Source organism: Carex rostrata, chromosome 17, assembly GCF_964058835.1.
Source record: "Carex rostrata chromosome 17, lpCarRost1.2, whole genome shotgun sequence".
Classification (NCBI taxonomy): domain Eukaryota; kingdom Viridiplantae; phylum Streptophyta; class Magnoliopsida; order Poales; family Cyperaceae; genus Carex; species Carex rostrata.
The window spans coordinates 1,100,879-1,111,486 of NC_135934.1; the positions used below are offsets into that span (position 1 = coordinate 1,100,879).

Consider the following 10,608-nt stretch of genomic DNA (forward strand, 5'->3'; position numbering starts at 1 on the left):
TAAAATATTAACTAATATGATTAGGAGTAAGTAATGAAATTAAATATTTCAGGTTTCTCCATCTTTTTGTTCCTTAATATAATTCTGAACCTTTTTAATGAAAAAACTTGAAACTCAAGTAATAAAATATAACTGTTACGTACTTCTCTATACTGATATAAATTGTAGCATTTTTTATATTTTGATGAGCATTGGAAGATTAAAGGTTTACGCTATTGTTTCAAGGGTTACCAAATAAAACTCTATCCACAAAATTTGTTACTGTGGATAATATTTTTATAGGAAATGGTGCAATCTTGTGTACCTCTTTAGTAAAATTAACATCAATTATATCTTATATATATATATATATTTTTTTTTTTTTTCAAATTTTAAGTTTCATTTTATTAAACATTAATACTTATCTTATTTAATTGCATTACGATAAATTTTCATTATTCTGTTTTTTTTGTCATACCCATTAAAGCGAATACTATGCTATTAACTTTTCGATGTTAATTAATATGTTTATAATCAAACAAAAAAGATTATATTCTCATCAGGAGATGGATGGTTGGGAGCCTAGCGACAAAACGCAAACAAAACCAGAGAATCTCCTGTAAGTTGTGCCATATATAATGACACCAATAGCCTTTGTTAACCTCTGTGCTTTCACTAACAACAATTCAACACCTCTCTGTTTCTTCTCCATTTCTTCATCGAAACCAGAAAAATATTAAATGAAGGTTTCTACAAGACCTCTTCTTCTCCTCTCTCTTTGCTTCTCATGTCTCAGTTTTGGTTTTGCCATCACTGATTACTACAATGCCATCTTTAGTTTTGGCGATTCCTTCTCCGACACGGGCAATTTTGTCATCATGGAATCGCCGGTCTTACCAAATATACCGGTGTTTCCTCCACCGTATGCAAGGTGCTCCAATGGCCGTTTGGTTATTGATTTTATGGGTAAGTTTTTAAGTAATGCATAAAAAACCTTTTGCACTAATATTTTTTTTACTTGAATGGTTAATTGATTGGATATTTACTACAAGTTTCTACTTTTTTGTTTCCTTTTTCCTTCTGTTGTGTGTCAGAAATATCTTCAATCCAGAATGGTTTTGAGGAAAGCTCGTTTTCTCTTTATGAATTTTATTTAAAAGTAGAAAAGTTTAATATTATTAGACGTCCATTTTGAATTGATTATAGAGAGTTGTTTTTTATTTTTATTTTCATATGTAGAGATTTTGATCTTAATTTTTTTTTTATTAATTTCTCTAATGTGGTTAAAAAGATTTAAATTATGTACATTTACTGTCTGACATTTTTTTTAATGTAAGCCGACATTGAAGAACCCTTGTTCAATTTGAGATCTCACCAATGGGAAACCATACTTTTGTCAGGTCCTTTATCCAATTCTCTGTTACAAGGGACCATGCATATTGATATACTTTTCAGAAACAAAATAGAAGAAACATTTCAACATACTCAAAGTGTACTTTTATTTATTTATAAGACATGTGCAATTACCCTAGCACATGTAAAAGATGAATGATCTGTTACAAACATGAATCATGAACTTTTTTGGGACCAAGCAATCTCACACTATTCTCTCCCTCCAAACAGCAAAAAAGAAAAACAAATTTCTTTCTTAACAAACTATAAACTCAATGTGAATGGTTTTATATATTTCAGCTGAATATTTTGGCTTGCCATTGCTGCCGCCGTCTCATTCAATAAGCAAGAACTTCACACAAGGCGCCAATTTTGCGGTGATCGGTGCCACAGCACTTCCTCTCGAGTACTTCAAGAAGAATAATATCTATGATATACCTCCAATCAATAGTTCGCTGCCGGTACAGCTCGATTGGTTCGACGACCTTAAACAATATGTTTGCAACTCCACCCAAGGTTTGAATCAATTATAATAAACTTGAGCTAATTTTGAGCAATCAAGCAAAATTAGTAGTGTTGAACGCAACTAATTATTTTGCAGAGTGCAAGGATTTCTTTAGGAGATCATTGTTTATAATTGGAGAATTCGGAGGAAACGACTACAGTTTTGCGATGAAATCCGGAAGAACAGTTGAGCAAGTGAAAGGTATGGTGCCGACAGTTGTCGACGCCATTTGCGCTGCCGTTGAGGTAAAAATAAATTAACATTTTCTTTCGAGAAAAATATATATATATATATATATATATAAATTTTTTTTTTTTAAATATGAAATCTTGAGTAGGCTGAGCCCACTATCCTAAATCTCGGCAAAACAAAGTTGAAATTTCCTGACACGACAATAAATGCATCCGTTGACGAAACAAATTTGAACACTCTCACACACGCACACATGCACACATGCACACATGCGCTCCCCACATGATGAGCACCGAATTCTGATGTAATTCACCAAATTCCCAATGCAGAAATTGATTAACGATGGTGCTAGGCATGTGCTGGTACCTGGAAATCTGCCATCAGGTTGCATTCCGATCATGCTCACATTCTATCAGAGCTCTAACAAGGACGACTACGATCCCCGCACCGGCTGCCTCAAGGGCATGAACAGCCTTGCGCTCTACCACAATGCCGTGCTCAGGATCGCGCTAGAGAAGTTGAACAACAAGTACCCCGAAGCCAGGGTTATTTATGGTGACTATTACGGGCCCGTCGTTCAATTTGCACGCACTCCTGAGTTATATGGTCAGTAATTAATTTTTTTTTTACCAATTTCTTCCTTAATTTTGTCTGTCACATGGGTTGAGAATTAAGTTATTAACTATTAATAAGAGAACACTTGGAAGTGTTACCAATGCAATTATATATTACACTACAGTAAGCAAAGCAAAATAAATTTGAGGAATTCAAACCCACAAGGGAACTTAATTAATTAAGGGCTTTAATATCAAAGCCCATATATATGTTGGCCCGCCTCAAGCTCAGAGAAAAAAAGAGAGCAACTTTATTAAATTGGGTATATCATTGTCAAAAACAAACTTTTTCTGCGTGATTCAAATGGTTTCACTAAAATGAAAAAAATGTAATAGTTTAGCTAGCGTTTGTAACAAGGTTCATTGATTGATGAATGTAGGGTTCACAAATGGAGCACTAATGGTTTGTTGTGGCGGAGGCGGTCCGTACAACTACAACGCTAGTGCATCTTGTGGTCTTCCGGGTGCGATCCAATGTACTGAGCCGAACTCACATGTGAGTTGGGACGGAATCCATTTGACTGAAGCGGCTTACCATTACATAGCCAATGGATGGATCAAGGGTCCTTACGCTTATCCGCCTCTGATTTCGGTTATGGAAGAGTCGTAGTTACTTAATTTTGATCAAATTAATTAATGGAGATGAAAATTGAGGCACCATTAATAGTACATCTTCTCTCATGTGCTATTTTCCTGGTCTAACTGGCAGTGCTAAGTACTAACCAGCATGTCTACGTGTTGTGATTCATTATTTTTTTGTACATTTGAGGTGGGGGCCCGGCACCTCTTCATTTCTTTCGGCTTGTTTGCCTTGGATCACATGGATTCTTGGTACTTTTTCCATGATCTACAAAAAGAGTGTCCTTTGTTGTTTTTATCTTATTTTCAGTTTTTACCCCATAACGGAAAATCCTGTGTGATTATTTGTTTCTTGTGGGTATGAATTAAATGTGTTAATTAAGGTATCTCTTTAATATTATAAAAGCACCATTCATCCAACAAAAGGCTTACATTAATGGTATTAAATTAATTACCTACACTATATATTATCTAGTTGTAAATATTTTTTTTATCAAATGAAATTGTTAGTAGACATTTAAATCCAGTAATTAACCTTAAAAAAACTACATATTATCTTTCCACTTAAAAAATATTTACATTGAATCATCATATTAACAAATAACCATTAAAGTCTGAAAACATATACCTTTTTTTAGGTTAAACACTAGCTAATAATTTTATGTCATTAATTATCTCACGCGCGTCAAAATTACCCTATTTTTCTAGTGTTTCCTTTTTCCATCTGAAAGTAGTTCAATTATCTCAATTATGGGCATGTTGTACATCATTTTAACATTTGTAAGGCAATAAAAAAGCGTCAGGTTTTATAACGAGTTGAAAAGAAAAATATGACAACTAAAAGAAGTAAAAAAGGAAACAGTGGATCAGACCGACCAGCTGCCGACCCCAAAAGGAATTGACATTAACAGTTCCAACAATCACCAAGCATTGTCTGGACTCATTTATTGTCACCTAAATTTTCACGCGCGGATCTAGCAGTAGCAGCTCTATAATACATTAACACTCCATAGCCATTTATGATGACCCAAAATTGTTGCAATCTACCTCACTACAGTAGCCCACTATTTTGCTTTTATTATAAACCAACACCCAAAATTATCATTTACTGAGTCACACACACAGAGGATATAGCTCGCATGGCTTTCTCCTCTCTTGCCTCTCTTTCAATTACAGTATGCTTACTTCTATGGGCTGATAGTTTCCGGCATTGTTATTCTATTCACCAAAATTACTCCTCTCTATTTAGCTTTGGCGATTCTCTCACTGATACTGGAAATTTACTTGCAATTGGGTCCCTTTCTTTTCCATCAATTGGTAGATACCCATATGGCATGACATACTTTGGACGACCTACCGGCCGATGCTCCGACGGCCGCTTGATTGTTGACTTTATCGGTACTATTAATTACCAATTCACCATAATTTTTCATACTGCAAAATGTCAGCAAATATTTATGAACTTGTACGATTTTTATTTTAATTGTATTCCTACAGCTCAACAATTTGGTCTTCCTATGCTACCGCCTTACCTGGCACATGGAGGAAATTTTCGACAAGGCCTCAATTTTGCAGTAGCAGGAGCCACTGCACTTGATGCTGAATTCTTTCACGAGATCGGTATTGGGCACATTCTTTGGACGAATCACTCGTTAAATGCTCAGTTGCTCTGGTTCGAGGAATTGAAACCGTTACTATGCAACACTACAAAAGGTGATAGACCATATTAAATTTATCCATCTTTAATTTTTTTATTTTTATTTAAAAAATGGTCTTAGACACTTCCTGCTCATTGTAGATTTGGGTTTTAATTAATTCTTAGTCGTTGTCAGATGTGATTACTGAGTACTTAAATTGGAGTTACAAGGTTATTTCATACATACATCTGATTTATTTTTGTTTGCAGAGTGTGATGATTACTTTGGCAAGGCCTTATTTCTGGTAGGAGAGATTGGTGGAAATGACTACAACTATGCATTTTTCTTCGGAAAGAGACTAGAGGAGGTTCAATCCTATGTGCCGAAGGTCATAGGGGTTGTCGTTGCAGCAACAGAGGTAAGAAAAACGTTATACATTAATTTGGGTATCTATAAAAGCATGCTATATTTCGGGGAATAAGCTCAATTTTTGTGACAATTAGTTGCAATCAAAAGCTCTTGGTCCATTAATTAAGCTTTATCATAATATTTGGTTACTGACATCTCTGTTTCATCATGAGCTTTTGGCACTAAATTTTTTATTAACACAACTCAGAGGCTGATCAACAATGGTGCAAGGCATTTGGTGGTGCCAGGAAACCTGCCGGTGGGTTGTTCTCCAATGTACCTGACTCTCTTTTCAAGCCCGAACAAAAATGACTACAACACGAAAAACGGATGCTTGAAAAAGCTCAACCAATTTGCCAAGTACCACAATTCATTGCTACAAGGGGAATTAAAGAAACTGCAGAAAAAATATCCAATGACAAGAATTATCTATGCGGATTACTATGGCGCAGCTATTCCTTTTACATATTCTCCCAATCATTTTGGTAAGTTAAAGTATTCTGTTTTTGTTTTTGAATTTCAGTGCATCCATTATAGACTAAAAGAAAATGAATTTCTATATTGTTATATATAACTTGGGCTTCTACCTTGGAAAATTTTGGGCCCATCTAAATAATTGACGGATATTAGTAATAGAAGGTTATTTATTTTGGGCCCATTGTGATTATGGACCTTGTATTTTGTTCACCATAATTGGGGCTTATAAATGATTATGGACCTTGTATTTTGTTCTCCCAATCATTTTATTGGACTGGTAAATATAAATCTCAGCTGAATTTGAATAGTGAAACTTCAACCTCTTTGCCCAGCAGAATTTTGTAAATAGTTTGGGAAATAAATTTACAGAGACCCAAGTACTAAGTGTATCCTTTATCAATTTTAACACCATAACAATTGAAGGATTCACTCATGGAGCTCTTGCGACGTGTTGTGGGGGAGGCGGCCCATACAACTTCAATCCGTCGGCCCGGTGCGGCCACAATGGCTCCAGGGTCTGCACAAACCCTTCTTCTTATGCAAATTGGGATGGAATTCACTTGACTGAGGCTGCTTACCATGCAATGGCAACAAGTCTGCTTCACGGTTCCAATACAATCCCGCCTCTTCTGCAGACCAGTGAAAATTGAATTAGTATACCATTTAGGTGTTGATGTCTGCTGATGATTAGTTAAAATCAGCATTAATGTATGAAATTAATTCTGGAATTGGGCCACTAGGTGTCTGGTAATTGAATATATTTCTTATATAATTTGGTATATAGCAATAAATGTTGTACTGGTGACTGATCAATGCTGTAAATTTGTCATATTGACCCTCCTCTGAGGGATATAAATGGTAAGGAATATTAAAAAAAAAGTTCTTCTCTTCCTTCAAAATTCTCTCAAGCCATATGGAGATAGCACTAGCCCTATTCCTCCTCTTGGTTTCATCTTTCCCCTTTTCAAGCTCTGTCCCATCTCCAAAATATAATGCACTCTTTTGCTTCGGAAACTCGTACTCTGATACGGGAAACTTCAATATCTTGGCCCGAGGAACAGTTCCCTTTAACATTTTTGAGCATCTCCCTTATGGCATTACCTACTTCGGTCACCCCAATGGTCGTGCATCAGATGGTCGTTTGTCTATTGATTTCATGGGTAGGTTGCTATTGTTTGGCTTACAAGTCCTGTAAAAAGGAAATTTCTTATTCTTTTGATTCTTTTAAGATTATTCATCAAATGTTTCAAGAGCTGTTGCTTCAGTGGAAGCTGTTGAAACCAAGAGCTTGTTTTTCACTTCAGAGCTGGATTAACCAAGTGCTGCTGAATTGATAAGGTTTCAATAGTTTCATATTTTGTGTTTGTAGCTTAAAAAAATACTGGGCAGAATTAGTCTAAAAGTATTCTAGTATGCTTATATATACATCTGTCCTGATGACCTGACTACCAAGTTTCTCTTAGTAAAGATGACTAAAAGTTTTTTCATTCAGAGTAAACATTTTCATAGTTATTTTGTAAACAACACTTCCTTTAGATTATTTTTTTTCCTCTCTCTCTCTCTCTCTCTCTCTCTTCTTGGTTTTTTGACAGCAGCTGCGTGTTCTGTTTTATTCCATGGCAGAAATATGGGCGCTCGAGCCACTTATTGCCGAATTTTTTATTAATATCCTAATTTTATATTAAATTTAAAAAAATATCCGAATCAGTTGGTTTTTTCGAAATCTACCCATTCCGGAAATTTTTTTTCCGGAATTAAACTCTAAATCCGGAAAAAAAATTTCCGGAAACTCGGTTATAACTCCGGAAATTTTTTTTCCGGATTTAGGATTTTTTTTTTTTTTTGCTAAATCCGGAAAAAAATTTTCCGGATCTAGGATTTTTTTTTTTTTTTTAGGAAATTATTTTTTCCGAAATTTTTTTTTTTTTGCAGTTTTTATTTATAATTTATATATTTTTTGTATTGAAGTATTACAAATATTTAATATATTTTTTAAAAAATAGATGAAATACTATATAATTTGATTTATTCGAAAGACTGCTACAAATAATCCGACATGAAAAATGTTGATCCGGATTATTTGTAGCAGTCTTTCGAATAAATCAAATTATATAGTATTACATCTATGTTTCAAAAAATATATTAAATATTTGTAATACTTCAATACAAAAAATAAATAAATTATAAATAAAAACTGAAAAAAAAATTTCGGAAAAAAAATTTACTAAAAAAAAAAAAAAAAATCCTAGATCCGGAAATTTTTTTTCCGGATTTAGCAAAAAAAAAAAATCCTAAATCCGGAAATTTTTTTTCCGGATTTAGCAAAAAAAAAAAAAAAAAATCCTAAATCCGGAAAAAAATTTTCCGGAGTTAGAACTGAGTTTCCGGAAAATTTTTTTCCAGAATGGGTAGATTTCGAAAAAACCAACCGATTCGGATATTTTTTTAAATTTAATATAAAATTTGGATATTAATAAAAAATTCGGCACTTATTGCCTCATTTATTATAAAAACAGATTTTGTACCTCATAAACATAATTGTAATGTACCATTCAATGAATATAGAGGATGGGTTGCCAATCAAAACAGTGCAGCCATTAAGCCAATTATGATGAGACTATATATTAACTCACACAATTACATTTACTCTATTGTAAAATTCACATGGCCGTTCTGATGGAGTCCGTGTCCCCCCAGGTACCTGAGGTGCAATTGAAAAAAATTGACGGCCTAGATTAATTCCATCCAGGCCAAACTCAATCCGGTGTCTGTTGAGGTTGTAGGGGGTCTGCTTTTCATGCCAAGTGAAATGAACGGTTCAAATTGACCACTTGCACCTCAGGTACCTGGGTGATACAGATTCGTTGTGATGAGACAAACTATGATATGGATTGCCACAATTTTTCTGCTATTATAACTGTCCAGAACTGACAATTATATTTAAGTCCCATATGTAATAAACTAAATAACACATGTAATTCTCCATTAATGTTTACCTCTTTCTATGAACTTAAAGCACATGTGTGCCCGTTGTTACAGCTCAAGCTCTGGGCCTCCCCCTATTACCGCCGTCTTTGTTGGAAGGCCAAGATTTCAGCAAAGGAGCAAATTTCGCTGTCAGCGGTGCCACAGCACTCAGCCTTTCCTTCTATATGCAAAACGCCATTATTGTTGCGCCATTGAACATTTCCTTAAATGTTCAAATTGGGTGGTTTCAAGATTTGAAGCCTTCTTTGTGCAACACAACAGAATGTTTGAATATGCTTTATTATTCCTGTTTACATCTAATACAGTTAAATTAGTCACAATCCAAATTAACCATCATATTTCTGATCTTTCAAAAATTCATACAGCGTGCAATGATTATTTGAGCAAGGCATTGTTCATACTTGGAGAGATCGGAGGGAATGACTACGACTACATGTTGTTTTCTCATAAGACCATTGATTATGTTAAGTCATATGTGCCTACTGTCATTGAGACTATTAATACTGCTGCTGAGGTATGTAATTAGATAATAGCATAATTAATGATGTATTCTAGAATTTATGAACTAATTTACCATTCATGTACAGTATATAAATTACTGTAATATATTATAATTAAAATTGTGAAAGCAAATTTAGGTACAAGACAGAATTTGTTAATGCACCAAAAAGCAAAAGAAAGAAAAAAAGAATAAAGAACATTAAACTTCATACATTTTCTACTATATAATGTAGAGTTTGCTGAAACAAGGTGTGATGCACCTGATGCTGACTGGACTTGGACCAGTGGGCTGCACACCAATCATCCTTACGATTTTTGCAAGCACGAACAAGTCAGACTATGATTCTTCAGGATGCCTAAAGAAATATAACACAATTGCATCTTACCATACTCAACTGTTAAGTGAAGCAGTGACACAGCTAAGAGCTAAGTATCCTCAAGCAAGAATCATATTTGCTGATTATTATGGACCAGTAATAGCCGTATTGCAAACACCAGAGCTCTTTGGTTAGAGCCTTTCTCTTATTATGATTTATGAGCGTATACATCAAAATGTTTAATTCACTATTACATCTTTACAACTCAAATATTTTTCAGGAATTACCAATGGAGCACCTCTCAAAGTTTGCTGTGGAGGTGGGGGTCCATACAACTACGATATGAGTGCCATTTGTGGCCAACCGGGTGTTACAGCTTGTGAAAATCCATCTACTTATTTAAATTGGGATGGAATCCACTTGACAGAGGCAGCTTATAGGTCTATTGCAAATTCTTGGTTAAGAGGTCCTTTTGCTAATCCACCCATATTGGGTCCTTAATTTGTGATTTATAGCAGGCGTGCCTCCTAAAAATCTATTAATTCCTAAATTCAATAATTAGTTAGCTGGCCCGGCCTATTGTTTATTGATTTTCGTTTTAATTTTTTTAATTTCTTAGTTCTCCTGATATCATACATCCTTCCAACTTCCAAGTTTTTGCAATTGGCATTTGGCATGTTGCTCATTGAAAATGGCCCATTTAAGTAACACTTCCGGCCCATAAAAGGGTCGGGGGATGTTGGACTTCAGTGGGCTTATGCACGGAAAACTTAAAAAGGAGACATGTTTTGAGTGCTTTATTAATTGTTCACTTGTTTAAAAATATTATTATTTTTTTTATAAACACTTGTCGTCTTGTCGAGTTTTGTTAATATTTCTTTGTTTTGTTTAACACTTGTATATTTAAAATTCTTAAAGCGTGTTGATGATGACCACTATTGTGCGATTGTCCTAAATGTAAACCAAATCCATGATGCAATTCTAATTAAAAACTATCTCTAAATGGAAATACCGTACTG

General features: G+C 34.5%; 3 protein-coding genes across 3 annotated transcripts; all 3 read left to right on the plus strand.

Annotated features, from left to right (window-relative positions):
* Positions 1-638: 638 nt before the first annotated feature.
* Positions 639-3,433, plus strand: LOC144568600 (GDSL esterase/lipase At1g28580-like). The gene is made up of 5 exons (XM_078318975.1): positions 639-945; positions 1,672-1,887; positions 1,973-2,121; positions 2,398-2,674; positions 3,063-3,433. The coding sequence occupies exons 1-5, from the start codon at positions 720-722 to the stop codon at positions 3,290-3,292; spliced, it is 1,098 nt and encodes a 365-aa protein (XP_078175101.1). The 5' UTR covers positions 639-719; the 3' UTR covers positions 3,293-3,433.
* Positions 3,434-4,381: 948 nt separating this feature from the next.
* On the plus strand, positions 4,382-6,599 carry LOC144568734 (GDSL esterase/lipase At5g45910-like). The gene is made up of 5 exons (XM_078319108.1): positions 4,382-4,659; positions 4,759-4,974; positions 5,168-5,316; positions 5,515-5,791; positions 6,207-6,599. Exons 1-5 carry the CDS (start codon positions 4,401-4,403, stop codon positions 6,431-6,433), a joined length of 1,128 nt encoding a protein of 375 aa, XP_078175234.1. The 5' UTR covers positions 4,382-4,400; the 3' UTR covers positions 6,434-6,599.
* A 97-nt stretch (positions 6,600-6,696) lies between these two features.
* On the plus strand, positions 6,697-10,103 carry LOC144568643 (GDSL esterase/lipase At5g45910-like). Its single transcript, XM_078319016.1, has 5 exons — positions 6,697-6,943; positions 8,823-9,035; positions 9,137-9,285; positions 9,506-9,779; positions 9,870-10,103. Exons 1-5 carry the CDS (start codon positions 6,697-6,699, stop codon positions 10,088-10,090), a joined length of 1,104 nt encoding a protein of 367 aa, XP_078175142.1. The 3' UTR covers positions 10,091-10,103.
* Positions 10,104-10,608: the final 505 nt, after the last annotated feature.

Excerpts from the sequence above, each read along its gene's own strand:
- LOC144568600 (XM_078318975.1), top strand. The coding sequence starts at position 720 with ATGAAGGTTTCTACAAGACCTCTTCTTCTCCTCTCTCTTTGCTTCTCA. Across the intron at positions 1,888-1,972 it reads TGTTTGCAACTCCACCCAAG|AGTGCAAGGATTTCTTTAGG; the intron begins GTTTGAATCAAT and ends ATTATTTTGCAG. Across the intron at positions 2,122-2,397 it reads CCATTTGCGCTGCCGTTGAG|AAATTGATTAACGATGGTGC; the intron begins GTAAAAATAAAT and ends TTCCCAATGCAG.
- LOC144568734 (XM_078319108.1), top strand. The coding sequence starts at position 4,401 with ATGGCTTTCTCCTCTCTTGCCTCTCTTTCAATTACAGTATGCTTACTT. Across the intron at positions 4,975-5,167 it reads ACTATGCAACACTACAAAAG|AGTGTGATGATTACTTTGGC; the intron begins GTGATAGACCAT and ends TTTTGTTTGCAG. Across the intron at positions 5,792-6,206 it reads ATATTCTCCCAATCATTTTG|GATTCACTCATGGAGCTCTT; the intron begins GTAAGTTAAAGT and ends TAACAATTGAAG.
- LOC144568643 (XM_078319016.1), top strand. The coding sequence starts at position 6,697 with ATGGAGATAGCACTAGCCCTATTCCTCCTCTTGGTTTCATCTTTCCCC. Across the intron at positions 9,036-9,136 it reads TTTGTGCAACACAACAGAAT|CGTGCAATGATTATTTGAGC; the intron begins GTTTGAATATGC and ends AAATTCATACAG. Across the intron at positions 9,780-9,869 it reads GCAAACACCAGAGCTCTTTG|GAATTACCAATGGAGCACCT; the intron begins GTTAGAGCCTTT and ends AATATTTTTCAG.